At 45.4% G+C, this 18,493-nt stretch overlaps 2 protein-coding genes across 2 annotated transcripts; both read left to right on the top strand.

Moving 5' to 3' along the window:
• Nucleotides 1-1,742: 1,742 nt before the first annotated feature.
• On the top strand, nucleotides 1,743-6,033 carry LOC149340946 (trypsin-1-like). Its single transcript, XM_089551209.1, has 5 exons — nucleotides 1,743-1,768; nucleotides 2,896-2,983; nucleotides 3,947-4,142; nucleotides 4,629-4,774; nucleotides 5,869-6,033. Exons 1-5 carry the CDS (start codon nucleotides 1,743-1,745, stop codon nucleotides 6,031-6,033), a joined length of 621 nt encoding a protein of 206 aa, XP_089407335.1.
• Nucleotides 6,034-8,713: 2,680 nt separating this feature from the next.
• Nucleotides 8,714-15,968, top strand: LOC149340945 (trypsin-1-like). The gene is made up of 7 exons (XM_089551363.1): nucleotides 8,714-8,777; nucleotides 10,648-10,730; nucleotides 12,000-12,088; nucleotides 12,777-12,852; nucleotides 13,522-13,711; nucleotides 14,953-15,113; nucleotides 15,801-15,968. Exons 1-7 carry the CDS (start codon nucleotides 8,714-8,716, stop codon nucleotides 15,966-15,968), a joined length of 831 nt encoding a protein of 276 aa, XP_089407489.1.
• Nucleotides 15,969-18,493: the final 2,525 nt, after the last annotated feature.

Below are 18,493 nucleotides of genomic sequence, written 5' to 3'. Positions count from 1 at the left end.
AAAAGTTACCGAACTTCATCCTACGGGTATCTCTAGAGAGGCGTTCATATACCACAGCACCAAAAGCTTCACTGCTCATCAGCAACAAATGACTAGGCTGAAGGCATTCTAAGAACGAAGGATATGTCAGGCTTTTTATGGTGGTTTCTCATTGCCCTTGTCCGATATTGCTACCAGGCGACACCACGTACCATGACCTAAATGACCTCGTTCTGTCGGAAGGCGTCTTTGTTAACGGAAACCGTAAGCAACAAAATTCTTACAGAGAAAACAGGAGCGCAGTGAGTAACTTTCCGGTGACACAAATAGGTTTTTTGTGGGGCGTTCCGGCTAGCAGCATAAAAAGGCATTTTTGCGCCCAGATGCAAAGCGCGGCAGTAGCTAGCCCAGTCCTTTATAACTTTTCATCCATACAACGTGGTTTAGGCTACACGAGGGTCATGTATTTTCCCGCAATCACTCTTTTCTTGATAATCTCCATCATTGACCGTTCGACGGCCGGTAAGCTGTTACTTGTTGGATGCTCCGTAGTACTAAAATTTCGGTACAGTCAGTAAGTGTACCCATGTAGTCGGCGTGCAGTACCATTTGCTGTATCGAATGCGCATATCCATTTTCAGGATAAGTTAGCAGTCTTTGAGTGTTTGAAAGTTTTGTTCTAGGAATTGTTTATTGAATAACTTCGCTGTGTCCGTGATATAGTTAAAAGCCCATCGGAGCAAAACAAATGAGATTGCTTAAAGCGGCAGGAAGTTGAAGATCGCTCAGTTTATTTCAGGAACTGAAGCAGTTGCTCGACAGGGCTGAGCGGCACACGGCCAAAGATAGTTTTCTACAAACAACTAAAGCTAGCGTGAGCTGACAGTGATTATTTTAAGTGGTTAAACCTTAATAGGTCTTAGACACAACCATCGGTGCTGCAGGAGAGATGTGTGCCCGACAGGGCCCATATTTGTCGATTAAGAGAGAGAAACAACTAAATCTGACGCCATTGCTTTCAGCACACAAATGCGGCGAGAGCAAGTTCCTGATGGCAAGAATAATTGGGGGGAGGGATGCCATGACAGGAGAGTTTCCATGGCAGGTGAGAGAGAAAATAATTGGACTCTTTCTCTTCCACCGCGGTCAATATTGGAAAATTGCTTCTATTTTGCGCACCCCTAGCGCCCATCATGTTCTATATGGCTCAGGAGTCAGGCCCAGCAGGACGGTATTGGGTTTGGGCAGCGGGTAGACGTGAAAGTTTTTGGTAACTACCTGTTACGTAGGCGCTTACTTGAATGGCGGCGCTGACTAATAAAATCCTTATGTGCTATTTTTAATGCTTCCGCTTTCGATTACCCTAGTAAGCAACTTCGGAAGTATGCTGCAAAGCAAGAAAAACAATCATACCAAAGTATCATAGCTGTTCAGACGTTAACGATGTTCTGTAAGACTAGCTGGTGTTGCAGTTTTCCGTAATTCTTGACCTGCGCCGAAGCGATTGTTTTATTTCGGAACGTTGTCCCGAGCTTAATTGGGAGAACTCTAATTGGGAGAAAATTAACCCATGGTTCATAAGACAAGCATTGTTGTACGAAAATCCACGAACGCTGAGGTAGCACGGTGCCATATTAGATGGAAGCGCAGTTCGGAGCGATATGGCCTTCTTAACGATATGTAGATGTTTAGTACTTTCTAAAATCCCGCTGCCGATAACGTTGACTGCTGTGCAATAGAGGAAGCGCGGTGAGTTTTCGAGCATGTTCTTGTTTCGCATCGTATCAAGGTGAGCCTCGTCTGGAAAGGTCAGCAGTTCTGCGGCGGCACCTTGATCTCTTCGAATGAAGTGGTTACCGCGGCTCACTGTGTAACAAAGTAAGTGAAAGAACCGGAATTTTAGCTGTCAGATAAATCATTCAGAGCTTTAGACCTCAATCGAAATGAGATTACTACGCGAAATATGTGTGGATGGGTAAGGACCCAGATAAAATCTCGAAGCTCTAGGAATATGAAAAGCCTAAACGAGTCGCGCGAGACAACTGGGGCCAAACAGAATTTAATTAAATGGTATGAAAATGAAATATTAATACCTTTAGTTAAGCGACTGACTGGCTTCATAAAATTGTCCGGTGGTTGTCTGTATGGCTCGACTTGGTTCATTGTTGATTTTATTCGCCCCTATCACTAAACTTGGGCTTCAGAAAAATGAACTAAAAGCATAAGGCGTCAAGAATCCAAACAGTTTTGGTCTGAAATAATTACCTATAGCCTCACGTATGCATATCAGCCAAGCGGTGCGTAACCGCCCCCCCCCCCCAAAAAAAAAAAAAGAAAGAGAAAAACTAGTGGTGCCCCAGTCACTGCTCTGATTCTTGTTATAGTGTAATAGCAATAATATTCGTAACTGCAAGGCAAATCCAAGACACTACGCTAAAGCTCATTGCGCCCCCTAGAGAAATAGGATGGCGTTTTAAAATGCCCAAATCGTATTCAAGAGTCTAAAGGAGAAACTGCAGGCCAGGGGCGGGTTTCTAGGTCACGGCGGTCTCGCTAGAACCGTGTATTACTTCGACTTTTATCGTCCGAAAATGGGGTCCAGTGTGGTTTTCGTATTGAAATTCTCTCGCTGAGGGTTCACCCTTTCCCCATAAATCCGCCCCTGCCGCAGGCACGCGAACGGCGTCCAATTCACCTTGCAGTTGCTGGCCTTCAAATTATTTATCATGTCGGAATGCGTTGAGCTCTCACGAAACACTACGACGCAAGACCCTTTAATGACTTTGCCGGTCTTCGATCGCTTCCCTCACCGCGTCATTATGTTTCGTCTGCAAACCATCTTGCAACTCATGCCTGACAGCAGCTTCTGACATCTCCGCTCTGTGTTCGTAACACCACATCTGTTCTCCTTTTTAGTTACACTGTCAAAGACTTGGAGGTGGTCGCTGGTGCACAGCACCCTGCCACCAGCGGACAGGAAGACGAGTTTGCTCAGAAAAGGAAGGTAAGCTAATTTACTCAAAGCGTCTCAGACGGGACCCAGTTTTCAGCGCTTCAGTCGTTACAGGAAAAAAAATATAAATTGGGTGCTTTCGGACAAGGGCCACAACACCAAACGGAGTAGCACTACCAATGGACTAGGAGCTCGTAATTGCGACTTTCGAATTGTAACATGCAATGGGCTCTAAATTTCAATTAAAGTTGCGGAAATGTGCCAAAAGTTTAAAGTATCGACAAAATCTCATGAAGATGACTCATCTGTAATAGATAAGCACAAAAGAATGGCGTCCATTTCTAGCGTTTCAAAACGGGGAACCAGGGAATTCTCGCCTCTCTCACCCCTCACCCCTTCATCCCTCTCGAAAAGTGAAGCTGCTTGTGGGCACATGCATCCTTTTTCTAAGATGCGCTTGTCACGCTGCTTGTGGGCCGGGAATATTATGGGCCTTTGAAAATTTCGCCTTGTTCGTGCAACTCAGAGGCTGGAAATTTTTAGGATTTGATAGAGTGAAAAATGGAAAACTGACCTTAGCTCCACAACTTTTACAACTAGTAGGAGCGGCATACGATAGTGAAAATGGGGGTCAGGATAATTTCGGGCCAATCGCGAAGTACCTTAAGCGTTTTTATGTTAAGCATGTAGAAGAGACGTTATATAACAGCAGTTGCAAAGAGCAGCAGCACATAGTTATGCTAGCCAATACAAGGGCAAAATGCTGAACTTGGCTAGTTGATAGATTATGCAAACTCAAGCTGCGGTAAAAGACGGTACACACAAGTTTGTTTTGGCAACTGCCTTTCTGTACGGAAAACCGTACAACAATCTGTTACGAAAGCAACCATTCCATTTATGCATCATGTCTGAAGCGGCTGCCTTCTTGTCTCCGAACTTAAAAAACACTATACATATAGAGCGCGAGCACAAGGGTTTGAGCACACTATAAACCTGTATTTTTTTATTTCCTAGGGGATGAAAGGATTCCGACACGAAAACTTCTTCGGACGATACGGCCACCAGAAGTACGACATCGGACTCTTGAAGCTTAAGCAGCCCTTCGACTTTGAGAAGTCCAACGGGCGAATTGGCGCCATTTGCCTTCCGCCAAAAAACTACAACGTCTCCGGCCTTGTGTCCATTTCCGGCTTCGGCTATCGGAGGGAAGGTATTACTGGCAATACACATCATCCTGATTATGAAGAGGCGTAGTGCGGCTGAAAATCTGAGGTGTGCCTGAAGGCAAATTATTTTCGTAAACATGACACTGAACTCAGTGAATTTGTACTGAACTCAGTGAAACCTTGCTTGTCTGCTTCAGCAGCTGTGTACGAATGCAAGAACCGAGATAACTTTTATCTTTTTGCTGGCTTATTAGAGTCGAACTCCCTTAACAAAAGCTAGGAATAAGAAAGTAACTTACTCGATGCAATATTTTGATAATCTCCATGAAACTTGATAAGGTTTAATGAATTATATCTTCGCTATAAAAGAAGCGCCTTGGGAATGCTATGCCAGAATTTATTTTTTTCATATTCGAGGTTCGTGTTTGTGGAGGTCAGGACGGTTGTTGACATACGGCTCTACTAGCGAACTGGTTTACACTTTTTTTTTGTTTTCATCGCCTCTGAAACATGACTCATGCTTCGTTCAGATGGTAACATGCTGGCACCAGTGCTACAGGTAGCGACGATGACTGTGCTTCCAAACGCGACGTGCGACAAGGCTTACGGCCAACGATACCACCCGGAGACAATGTTCTGCGCAGCTGACTTCGTCAAGGGCCAAGACTCGTGCAAGGTGGGATTTTGTCATTATTTAGTTTGATACCTCCATGCAGTATAGCGCACACACACGATATAGAGATTTAACAAGAAAAGTGTTTTAAATTCGCAGAGCGAACTCACCAGAACATTATGCTGTCTTCCACAGAGAACGCATTCTCTATAATCTCTATCTACAACGCTGTTTTCTTGCACTAAGAGATTACCTATCAGGCTACGTTTTTTTTACGTTGTTTCTTTTCCCTTGGCTTTTTGTACCACAATGATTCTTGTAGTGATCGTAGCACTTCGGCATGTAACAGAATTATTGTTAACTTGTAGAACATCAATGGTGATTTAGTCATTGGTTGAATACATGCATAGCTTTTTATACTTTACTCTTAAGAGTTCGATAAGTCCGTTTCCAGTTCGGAAGCATGTATGTAATAAAACCTAGCAACGCTTTTTGGCGTTTAAGTTGAGAAAAAATTAACAAATCTGGTGGCCGGCAGTGCTCTAACTGTCTCGACAAATGTAAGTGGTTAGGGATCATTATTATCTGTGCTGCAATGTTAGCTCCTTAGTGCGTCCTTCAAAGTACAGTTTACGTTTATAAAATTTCCGCTTATGGTTACGAATGACTGAATGAAGTAGAAGAGGCCGATAATTATAGCGGTAGACTTTGCTGCTGGCACCTCACATCTATTCAAGCGTGATGCAGTACTGTGGATACAGCTTCGTCAGTTTCTCACAGCTTGTAGTAAATAACTGAGTGAAGCAGCAGACTTACTTTACCAAGGACTTCATTTGCTTCAGGCAATGTTGGCGAGCTGTATATGCTACAATCAATCAATCAATCAATCAATCAATCAATCAATCAATCAATCAATCAATCAATCAATCAATCAATCAATCAATCAATCAATCAATCAATCAATCAATCAATCAATCAATCAATCAATCAATCAATCAATCAATCAATCAATCAATCAATCAATCAATCAATCAATCAATGCTGATTAATTTATCGAGAAACAACCTGTTGATCTTGGTGCTGGCACACTAAGCAGCACAATGTAATAATGTACGAGTAAATCTTATATATTTTATTTGTTCCGACTGTGCGTACAGGGGGATTCAGGTGGTCCGGCGATACAGATGCACCGTGGTCGCGTTGTTCTGGCGGGCATCGTGTCCTGGGGAGAAGGCTGCGGTCGCAAGGGCCGGCCTGGCGTCTACACCAGGGTCTCCGAGTACCTGGACTGGATCGACGCACACCGGCGTTTGCATAGATGAGCCGCTACTTGCGTGACCCGTCGCCCGAGGCTGTTTCGTACTGATGTGATCTCGCGCACATTATGTTTCAACCGCAGTACTTTCCAACGCTCCTGGTCTCATTTTCGCTGTGTATGGGCTCCAACTAATGACGAATAAAACTGGATGATGGGCTTCAGCAAGATGCCGGTAGCAGAAAAGGTTGGTGCTCGTAAGCGACGGTTACTCCTGAAGGCATAGCCGATGCTTGCGAATTTATTGTATACCATGACATACCTGACATGCAAAACTAAATTACAGATACAAACGGCCTCCTTTTGGCGGATACAGCGCACGATGCGTTATTTCAAACGAACACATGACCGAGGCCCGAGTCAGCTCATGTACAAGATACGTGCCGGCGTAGCAGACCGCTGTCGGAGAGCCCGCCCGGAGTCTTTGGATCCAGAGGTGCGTTTCACACCTGCGCGTGCATGGCAATGCAAAACGCTCTGAACAGCACAGTCGTCATTCAGCCATCAACGTTCCCTAGCTCTGCTGTCACCGCAAACATCACCAAACCAGACTGCGCACAGCAGTCACGTTCACGCTTCCCCTGGATTCTGTACGCGTTCGCGATCATGTAGGTCTCGTGAGCGCACGAGAGGCGGCTGAGAAAGTGGGCGCATCCAGGTAAGCAAAGCGGAAACCGGAAAGCGTGCTCGCAGAGCGACGAGGGGAGAGTGAGAAAACGGCCGGGCGGGGCAAGGGCGTCGGAAAGCGCGATTATGCGCATCCACAAAGTCGGTCAGGCCAGTCGCACGACCGGATGCGACTTTCGATCATTCGCCGACAGCGAAAGTGTAAATACCCGCCTAAGCAGGCTTCGGGAAAGCGAAAAATAGATGCGCGTGAAACGGAACAGGGCAGAGCTGGGCACGCCGAATATAGAGCAGCCGTATAACTTACAGCGTACGCTGCTTCTGTTCTGCGTTCCTGCTGTCAGAGGAGGTTGAGATGATAAAGAATAAAGCAGCTTCTATACGAATATCACCTAGTATTGTAATGGAGTGATTTGGTCTATTTAAGTTTCAACACACGTAATTAAGCCTGAACTGACTGCCCCTTTCAATCATGAGCCTGCTGAAATGCCTTGCGACCGTATTGAATAACAAAAGCTCCGGTATCTTGCGTACCATGTGCCTCTCCGACTAGCTACACGGTGCGTCCGCAGCATTATGTTCGTGTTAAGCTGTCCGTGAAAATCATTTGCAGTAGAACGTGGTCATGCCGATTTTTTCATCCATATTTAAACTCAAATATCTTGAAGTATCAGTTTTTTCCCAATTCGGGCTGTTCTTTGTTTTCCTTTTAACGACACCTCTGCCATAGTAATTTCCCTCGTTAGCTACGTTATTGTTTTTATTGCGAATTCTAGTCTCTTTATTGGCCTCACTTCGGCCCGTTATACGAGTTCTGGCTTGACACACAAGTTACCTTATTAATAGTCATTTAGAAAATCTCCGACGGTATACGGGACGCTTTCGTCTTCTCCTGGGGAGCTACGAGCAGAAAACAAATAGTAGCTCTGAGAAAAGGGAAGCCACTTCAGAATTACAGCCAACAACACATGCGGCACATATCGCCAATTTATGTCATTTTATTTTTTTTCTTTAATCCCGTATAATATTTGCTTGTTCAGGAAAAAAAAACCTGCTGCTCACGATTTGGTAGAAAATTCACTGCTCACTACACGTTATTATGTCTTCAATCATAACGCGTGTGTACAAGTCTTCTGCAGGATATTGGAGGTGGATTTAACGGTAATGGTCTCGCGGCGAATGCAGTGCTAAATCGATCCCTCTCTTCCTTCCTGTTTTCCGTCCAACGAATTTATTTCGCGTCTACGCAGTGGTACTTATCTCCCCTCTTTGTTTGGCATGTTTTTTTCCCCCTTCTGCTGCCCCTACTTTCATTACCTCTGACAGCTTCACGACCTACAGCCTATAGCTGGTGTCTTTTGACATAGAAATGGTTTACATCTAACTAATCAGCACTCTTACCGCTATAGAAATTGCGTGACCGCAATTATTTTTACAAGGTACAATCGGCGTCAAAAGTCTCTGGACCACGTGATCGGCAAACGAAGTCGATAACTCTATTATTAGTCGCCGGTTAGAGACCACATTTGTCGAGTTGAAAGTCGAAATCCTCTTTTTTCGCCTGTACAATTGTGGACTCCAGCCGGAGGCTATTAATAGAGCTATCGGCTTCGTTTGTCGATCAGGTGGTCCGGAGACTTTTGACACCGAATGTACACACATAAAGATAGAGATGTGATATACAACACAGGTTCTTAAATCTTTCCCTTTTTTTTTTTTGTTTTACTGCCCTACTGCATCGGGAACATACACACAGCGAAGAAGCATAAAAAGTGAAAAAAAAAGATATATACAACAAAATTCGGGCTGCTTAGTCTAATGTCTTGCTTGACGATTGATTAGCGCGCTTTCACACGCCGGCACTTTCACACGGAACAGAGTATCAAATACGGCGCCGGCAGTTTTCACGCTCCACTTATGGGCCACAAAGGGGGGGAGGCATGCGCTCGCATCCGAACGCGAGCGCAATTCAGGAAGTTATGCGAGGGGCGGCATGGGTGCGGAGTGCGTTCGCTGCTCTCAAAAGGCAAGCAGGCGCCGTCATTGATGCCTCTTCCGTCATGTGGGCTGCTCTGCTCCTCGTCGCCGCCGCCGCCAGCGCCGATTCGTCGAGCAACGACGAAGGTGAGCTGCCCCGCTTTGCCTCGAGATGGCATCTTTGAGCAAGGTCAACCTCATGCCCGGCTTTTGTGGAGAAAAATTTTGAATAATGGAATACTGTAAGGTACTGTAATAGAAGTTTTGAAGGTAACGGTCCATTCTTCCGACGCGTAGCAAAATCTCTCTTTTAAAGTTTCCCCCTCGTTCACGACGAGCAGTTAAGACTGCCATTGAAAACCAATGCGGAGCGTTTTTGATTTGGTTTATGGAGGTTTAACGTCCCAAAGCGACTCAGACTATGAGGGACGCCGAAGTAAAGGGCTCCGGAAATTTCGACCACCTGGGGATCTTTAACGCACACTGACATCGCACAATACACGGGCCTCTAGAATTTCGCCTCCATCGAGAGTCGACCGCCGCGGCTGGGGTCGAACCCGCGTCTTTCGGGTCAGTAGCCGAGCGCCATAACCACAGAGCCACCGCGGTGGGCGGGAGCTTTTTTGGCGATAGCAAGAACGTTAATAGCAAAGAAAAAAACAAAAAAAAAACGGCAGCCTGCCGCCGGAATATCTGAGGCTATATTGATTGTTATACGGAAATCCTAAAATATACGAAAAATAGCGTTCATAAATTATTTCCTGGTGAAAAATTCTTTTCTCCAGAATTGCTGGGTTTGAGTAGCATTTAGGTTGGTTTATGGGGTTTAACGTCCCAAAGCGACTAAGGCTATGAGAGACGCCGTAGTGGAGGGCTCCGGAAATTTAGACCACCTGGGGATCTTTAACGTGCACTGACATCGCATTTAGGTTCGCCATTGTGGACAACGTAGTTGATCAGAAGATGCGCTTGAAATTTGGTTCTCGCGAGGAAATATCAAGGATTGTATTGTTATGAAGAGAAGTACTTCCGCTTCATACGCGGAATCAAATTAAGGATCAATTTCCGCAAACGTTCGTGAAGAGCCTTAAAGAACTTATATAATGACTCAACCTTTAACTGAAGAGCGAATATTCTACTTTGTCGGGCTTTTTTTTATCTTAGATAAGAAAGCACTTATTGAGAATCAGTAGCAAGAACAATTTATTTAAATATTTGTACATTTTTTAACTTCCTGGTAACTTGTCTCCTCGTTATATTCTGTTAAAACGCTTCGAATTTGGTTTTCCCTGTGCCAACTACGACTGCCGTTTACCTTCTAGAAGGGTGTACCAAAAGAAGGTGCTCAGTGGCTAAAAAATCCTGCACGCTCTAAGATTACCTCAAGTACTCGCCGGATATAGTCCTACAGCAGCCATTCTAAAGTCGGTTAAAAGTTCCATTTTGCTTTTCTTCGAGAAATGGGAAGGGCACAGCATTTCTCTTCGGCTGCAAAATGTCGCGCATGCTGAAAGCAGGCCTTAGATATCGTTGCACCTATTTTTCGTCTCGAGGAAACAGCTGCGCGTTCCAAGGACCCGACACGTAATGTAAAGTGACGTAGAAGAGAGCAGCATTTTTGCAAAAATCGTAATTCATGAAATATGCATTCCTCAAAAAATAATTTCGTGACACCGCATCGTAAAGCAAAAACTACCCATCTGACAGAGCGCACAACGGGCCAGATAGACAAGCAAAAAAGTGCATGCACTGGATTCAAAAGGAAGTGAACAGGCAACGCTAAACTCGCCAGGAGTAGGGACGCAATCGTAACCAACTGCTGCATAACAGCAAAAACGACCACAGTAAATACTAAGCTCCTGAAGGCAGAGACTGGCCTTCGAATTTAAGTCTCTATCTCCTCTATCTCTCCCTCTGAGATCAAAAATAGTCTGAGCTAAATGTTACATTTTAATAACATTAAACTGTACCATTATCTCGATAGTACGCTAGTAACTAACGGGTAAAATTGTTTCAGTCAAATGCGGAATTTCCAAAGATGCTCAGCAGTCCAGAATTGTTGGCGGCTCGAAAGCCAGAGAAGGCGAAGTTCCCTGGCAGGTAAGTAAGACACCGTTTACGCTTGAGTGGACGGGTGTTGTGTGCTCATCACTTAGCTGCACCGAAAAAGAGGGGTTTTGAAATGTACACCCGCGATGCCCTTTGAACTCACATTTGTTTCCTGGAAGGCCGTTACTGTCAAATTGTGCCATAACACACTGAACTGCCTCGGTATTGAACGGGTCCCTTTTAGAAGCCCCTACTTGCTGCTTACTCAGGGTAAGCAGAAAATGGCGTAATTCCGCTACCTGAGCAAATGAACTGGGCGTAGCAATCCACAGCTGCCTACATAGCTATGTCTGGCGTCGTGCCACGATCCGGGCCATGAAAAAAAAAGCTCTTTCATGAAAAAACAAAAACAACTAGCAGTCTGAATGTTGCCGCGTACTGTGTTGCCTCATTTTATTGCTACATGAGTCAACATGCGCGGGTAAGCCTTAAAAAGCCTTTCGTCGAAGTGAAATTTTTCTGTAGCACGCGCGTGCTGACCGCATGATTTTCACATTACTGCTAAAAGTATCTCCGCTGCTTTACGTGAATACGCTGCATTTAACGCTTCATTAAGTTCTTCGTATCTCTCAATTGTGTCCTGATTTTGCGCTGTACACTTACAGTATTCAGAGATGTTTTGATTTTTGCTGCGGATACAAGAGACAATCAATTAACAATAAATGAATGAACGATAGAAGACAAAGAACCGTTTGCAAAATTTCAAGCATGGTATTTTTGTTTCGCATTTTATCCCGTATGAGAACATTGGTTTGCTTCATATTAAGGAAATGATAGATACTATAAATGTGGCGATAAGTAAACCCACCAAAGCTAACGCTGAACAAGTTGAGCACGGAGTAACGATGATGCGTATAGGAATACACGCATTTAACCATTTTTTCTAGACAATGAAATGAATGGCACATTTCCTTCTGGCATATGAATAATTTTGTTGCCTAGCATCCATTTTACCGGCGACCACTTTTGCCTTTAAGTACTCGTGAAAAAAAAAAAAATTGAGAACCACAAACGTACCTAGTGCAGATGATAAAGAAATCTCGCAGTTTGCTATTGCAACGAAACAGCGATAAAAATGTCCCAGACAAAACAACGCGCCCTACCTGTGCGGTCTAACCTAACCTCCGCATATCATCTCGCACGCATATTTGTGACCCCACGCCTTATTTAAGCCTAATTTAAAGACCCACCTTGTTCCAAAATTGACCTCGGCCTTAACTGTGCCGTTCGATTCAAGTCATGGATTTGTTGCCCTTGTAGGTATCTCTACAGAGGAATGGATACCCATTTTGCGGCGGCTCAATAATTGAACCCACTATTGTTCTGACCGCGGCACACTGCGTTCGTCGGTGAGTGTTTCACACGAAATTTTGCTTTCTTTGTTGTTTGTTCTGTCACAACGTCAGACACTACATGTATGCGGCAAAGCACCTTGTTATTTTTTTGTTTAGTTTGGTTTACTGGGGTTTAACGCCCCAAAGCGACTCAGGCTATGAGAGACGCCGTAGTGAAGGGCTCCGGAAATTTCGACCACCTGGGGTTCTTTAACGTGCACTGACATCGCACAGCACACGGGCCTCTAGAATTTCGCCTTCATCGAAATTCAGCCGCCGCGGCCGGGACCGAACCCACGTCTTTCGGGTCAGCAGCCGAGCGCCGTAACCACTGAGCCACCGCGGCGGGGCTGTTATTTTTTATTTGACCAAATAACAGAGGCAAGTTTGACAACTAGGCTTATTAAGAAGTTGATTTTACTTTTACTGAAAAAATGAAGAGCAAATTTTGAATCCAAACATCTTCAAAATAGCACTCATGGACAATCAAACAGTCGGCAGAATGTTGCCATCCACGTCGTCTGCATGTTTTCTATTTAATTAAGCCCCACCCGGACTACTCATAAAGTACCAAATTATTTTTCTACCAGAAGAACAACATTGAGTAAGCAAAGCAAAGCAAAACAAGCATGATGGTCCCACCATGTGTTCGAAGAATTCCAGCGACGTTTAACATTTTAAAGTGATAATTCTTGCTGCATAGGTTTCCAAATGGCTTCACCGTCGTGGCTGGCATTGTGAATCTTGGGAAAAGAACCAGCCATTACCAACGTCGAAATGTAAGTTACGATATTAAAAACATCTTGGAATCGCAATTTCCGCAGATTTTGGACACTATAAAATATTGTTTTTATAATAAAACTAAATTCCACTGGCGCGATCTTCATCGATTCACAAGCTAAGCGTTTCACAAGATAAGCGAACATATGTTAAAGTTCTGCAACTCCCCCACATCAACTGGCAGACAGGCGTTTAGGCATATAAGTTGCCTTCATAATGGGAATGAGGCAAGGTTTAAGGGCAAAGGTAAGACTCGGCGTATAATGACAAAACTTAAGATCATCTCTGTGTCTTATATCAAGAGCATGTAGTAACCCCCCCCCCCCCCCCCCCCCTCTCCTTTCTGCGGTAAAAGTTCAAAAGTGATAAGATGCTCCGAGAAACACAGGTTAATGACAAGAACCTTGCTCGCATACCTTCCAAATACATTTCACTCTCCTTCGCATCCTCTGATTCGCCTTCTGACTGTTCACCTTAGCACAGGATACCCATAAACGACAACCAACCGTATTTTCGCGACAGTTGTATTTTTTTGCTTCTCTTCTGATTTAATCCGGAAAGCGAGTTTGCGTATTGTTGTGGGGAAGTATGTGGAAGAATACGGCAGCTCTACTAATCGCAACTGTTCGCATTTCTAAACAATCACCGTGGGGACCTAATCCCTGCAGGTATCAAGCATTCGGCGCCATCCGAAGTTCGGCACTGACGGAGCCAACAACGACATCGCACTGCTGAAACTGGCGGAGCCTTTCGATTTCAAGGGCTCCGACGGCTACGTAGCCCCTGTGTGCTTGCCAGACAAGAATCATCGCATGGAAGGAAGCATCACGGTTTCCGGCTGGGGAAAAATACGCGAAAGTAAGTATTGCTCCACAAACATCAGCAGATTTGTACTAATGTGGACGTGTTCAATAGCGGTAGTGTCCACTGTCGTCCCATTTATTTAGAACATTAATTGTTTTCTATACTGTTTGTAAACGTGCATGCTGGGATGTCTGCCTCCCCCCTTTTTTTTTGAGCCGCGATTTTCAAGGATACACTCGAAAACAACGTTTGGTTTGGTTTATTGGGGTTTAACGTCCCGAAGCAACTCAGGCTATGAGGGACGCCGTAGTGAAGGGCTCCGGAAATTTCGACCACCTGGGGTTCTTTAACGTGCACTGACATCGCACAGTACACGGGCCTCTAGAATTTCTCCTCCAAAGAAATTCCAGCCGCCGCGGCCGGGACCGAACCCGCGTCTTTCGGGTCAGCAGCCGAGCGCCGTAACCACTGAGCCACCGCGGCGGGGCTACTCGAAAACAACGTGTATCTGCACGTGGGATTAAGCGACTTGGAGCCGACACTTGGGCTGCGAGGGACGCCGTAGTGGAGGACACCGGATTGATTAATTTAGACCACCTAAGGTTCTCTACCGGCGCTAAAATCACACAGCACCCGGGTCGTTTTTGCATTTTGAGTCCATGGAAGTGCGGCCGCCGCGGCCGGGATCGAACCCTAGACCTTGGGATCAGCGGCCAAACGCCAAAGCCAATCAAGTATCGCGACAGGTCCACACACGAAGAACTCTAAACTGCAGCGTTATAGTTAAGAATTCAAAAGGCTTGTGTCATCCCACTGCAGTGAGGATGGCTAACAGTATTAACGTTCCTGAAATTTCTACGCGATATTTTCAGTTACACACTCGGGCACATAATCGCTTAAAATAATTACTTTCAGTTATTAGGATAATATCATTGATGGAATGGGGTAGATTCGACGATGCATGATCAATGCAAGTGGAGGGCGCTTGGAGATTGTTTAGTGCTGCATTTGAGTTAAGCTAGGCTGATGATGGCGGAGGCGGTCAAAATAATAGACGAGGTGCTTTTAGGCCTGAATTTGTTGCTAGGAGCATCATCTTAATTTTAAGACGAAATAGGAGCTACTGCGTCGTGACAAGGAAGCAGGAAAAAAGAGTGCTAACAGGGCTTGCAGTTTTCAGGGCACCGCTGTTGGCTCATTGCTAATGAAGTCATAGCAAGTATCCATGTCTCGAACATGCACGCAACTAAAGCGGTGAAAAACGTGACCTTCCTGCCTTTTCCTGTCGCGTGCAGCCGGAAAGACTACGCAGGACCTGTACATTGTGTCCGTTCCGGTGGGAAGCGACCTCTTCTGCACGTACCAGTACGGCCAGCTGATCACGCTCAGCTCCCTGTACGACCGAAGGAGCATGTTTTGCGCCAGGGCACTGCTCGGAGGGCGAGGTTCCTGCAAGGTAAGAGCTAGAAATGAAGCGTTCACAGTAGGACATTCATTGCTAGATTTGAAGCAGTATCGCCACGTCTCTGTATGCAGAAAGAGCAAGAAAATGTCACCAAGACGTAAGCTTCCCTTATAAAAATGATCTATAGACTGTATATAGAGTGCCTGTAGACTTCTGATACACTCTATTGCATTCCTATAGATATTTCCTTGTGTCTATTCCTAGTCAATTGACTGTCTACAGACGAAAGTCTACTAAAATTGTATGGCCATATATCCATAGATTGCCTGTAGACTGTCTATAGGATTTGTATTGACTATAGACTAGTCTGTAAGATTTGTCTATAGAGAGTCCATAGACTTTGTAGACAAACATCAATGAACAGTCTATAGGCTGTCTAAAGAAATTTTTGTAAGGGAGTGCGCGTAAAGGATCCGTTAATAGTTTAGTAGGAGCAATGCTTAGTACTGCTTGACGATTGAGCATATTGGGGTAGGTAAGGAGCAATATATGTTTTGTGTTTTGTGTATTGTCCTGGTGGCCACCGCATACTTGGCGTCGTCGAGAGGGGGGGGGGGGGGTACTGAGCTGCTGAGTATGTAGTGATTTCAGAGGCCGCAGGGAAATGAATTTGGGCTTGTTGGATGTAAAAAGATTAGCGCGAACATGCAAGGACTCGGTTTCTCTGACTGCATCCAGGGCGACTCCGGAGGTCCTGCGACCCAGCTGGACAAAGGCGTGGCGGTCGTCGTGGGCATCGTGTCTTTCGGCCGCGGTTGTGCCAGAGCGCGCTATGCCGGAGTGTACACCAAGGTGTCGCACTACGTCGACTGGATACGAGACAACTCCAAGAAGTTTGGTAGATAGCGGCAGCACACATTTACTTAGAACGCCGTGTGCGCACAAAAGAAGGAGGAAATGCTACGTAGATATCGCCTTTTGCTCAGCTGTTGAAAACAAGCTAGAAAAAAAATTAGTAGAATTAGATAAGTGTGTATGTCACTCCCTGTGCCAACAATTTAAAACCCTCTTGACATATAATATTTCAGTTTGTATTCGCAAATTCATGCTGATAAATTTTGCGTTGACTGGCCACACTATAAGCGGGCATATAAGAATTCCGCATAGTGTTAGCAGCTTTAAATTGCGGTTCCTTTGGGGCTCCTTCCGGTAGGGCAGAAGGGTTGCGTTTTGGGCGAGTTTGTTAATGCTTTTTGAAATATTTGCGCCGCAAACACAAGACGTGTGTGAAAATATTTCTAAAAGAATTTAGGGAGGGAGATGATGGGACTCTAGGTGTCATTTATTCGTTGTGAATGAGGGCAAACGTTTACGGAGTTTTACTATTGTTGCCTGAGGAATTCTTTGAGGGATTACAGTTTCCTGAGGTGAATGGAGCATAGATCATGGCCGCTGGATAGCCCGCTCTAGAGACAAGCCTAGAGGCTATTCAAGGACAAGCCTATCCAAGGCTTGTCCGTAAGCAGCGATATGTTCCATGCGCGTCGTTGTCTTCTTCTAAGTTTCTTGCTCGGAAGGTTGTGCTTGTAGCCGTTCTACATAACTTTGGCGGATCGGAAGCGTCTATCGCGTTGCGTTTTTCAGCCTTACAAATAGGGTTGTTCCATGACGCGCACTGAAGATGGTTTTAGGGCTTATGGGAATTTAACAACCCAAATCTACTCAGCCTCTGAGAGACGCCGTAGTGGAGGGCTCCGGAAATTTCGACCACCTGGGGTTCTTTAACGTGCACTGACAGCACACAGTACACGGGCCTCTAGAATTTCGCCTCCATCGAAATTCGACCGCCACGGTCGGGATCTAACCCGCGTCTTTCGGGCCAGCAGCCGAGAGCCATGACCACTGAGCCACCGGCGGCGCACTAAAGTTGGTGAGCTGCTTTAGGACATATCAAAATCCAGAAGGTTCCGGAGACACAAATGTTCTCGTTGCATAGCCGTTTTTTTTTTTCTTGAAGCCTATCAACAGGTTTCACCACCAACCAGCTCCGTGTGAAGGTATAGGTAGCTCAGCACTAGTGACGAAGATGAAAGGTGGCTCGTCATTAATTTCTCTCGATTAAAATAGCTGCACCTTAGTTGTGCTTATTAGATCACCGCCAGAAGTGTATGCGGTGATCCCGGTTCGGGTGCCTCTCGCGGAAATGCGCAGAGTAGAAGACGGATCCATCTCAGTCATGTATTCTGGACTGGTCTCTCATGGCCCTACCTCATGACCATGATTCTTCACTGGCGGTTCCTAATGGGCCAACCTATGGGACGCGTCGAGATAAAGAGCCTTCCCTCTCTCACTCTACCCCTGCCTTCTTTCAGGTTAATAGGCTGAAGTCTAAAGCTCACCGATGACACACTTTTACTGACCAGCACGCCAAACGTGGCGACGCTTTATTGCCACCGGTCAAAGGGTGGTCAGGCAGTCCAGAAGTGGTAACGTCGCTGAGATTTTTGGTTACACCGCGCCGCAAACACCACGAAACACCTTTGATGCAGCTATCGTTCCAAACGGGCGCCAGGCTTATCTGGGCTCACGATGGAAAACAAGGCGCCACTGTTCGATGGTATGCAGATACGAAAACAAAAAAAAAATAGAAGCACAGAGCTCGAATGTATTGGTTGAAGCGGCACTACATGGCAGCCTCTTCGTGTGACATGCTCCCGAATTACCGGCGGCGCTACGCGCACTGGTGATAAGTCAGAGTGTAACCATATTTTCGGAGAGGACGATTGATAAAAGAATGAAAAACGGCTTCTTCAAGCTCACATTCTCAGTGGATCTTTGAAGCGTGACCCAAAAAGAAAACAAAGGCAGCGATGCCATGAAAGTGATAGATAGTGCGCGGCGAGGGTGTAATCACCTACGGTTCTCAGTGGCAACATGTTATGTCAGTGGTTGACGTTCTGACAAGACCGCCCGGTGAGTTTGCGTACTTATATTCTCTAAATGTACAACATCCTCCGAAGGGAACAGCAATTTACGATAGGAAGCGAGACGCTAGAAGTGGTAAAGGATTACATATATTAGAGGTAGGTAGCGACCGCAGATACGGGCCACCAGAGTGAAATAACTAGAAGGATAAGAATGGGGTGGAGTGCATTTGGCAGATACTCTCAGATCATGAATGGCAGATTACTAGTATCCCTCTAGAGAAAAGTATAAAACAGTTGTATGTTGCCGGTACTAACCTATAGGGCAGAAACGGGGAGTTAACGAAAAGGGCTCAACTGAAATTTAGGACAACGCAGCAGGCTATGAAAAGGAAAATGATAGGTATGTAAGACGGGGGTTTATTAAAGGCCAGCCAAAGCGAGCCCAAAGCACGCGCAGCGATGGGACTGCCGCCGCTGCACAGAATGTTCGTCTTCGTCTTTACA

Source organism: Amblyomma mixtum, chromosome 6 (genome assembly GCF_055824585.1).
Source record: "Amblyomma mixtum isolate Tamu chromosome 6, ASM5582458v1, whole genome shotgun sequence".
In the NCBI taxonomy this organism is placed as follows: domain Eukaryota; kingdom Metazoa; phylum Arthropoda; class Arachnida; order Ixodida; family Ixodidae; genus Amblyomma; species Amblyomma mixtum.
The sequence above is the reverse complement of the archived record's forward strand: the minus strand, read 5'-3'. Positions and strand labels throughout refer to the sequence as shown.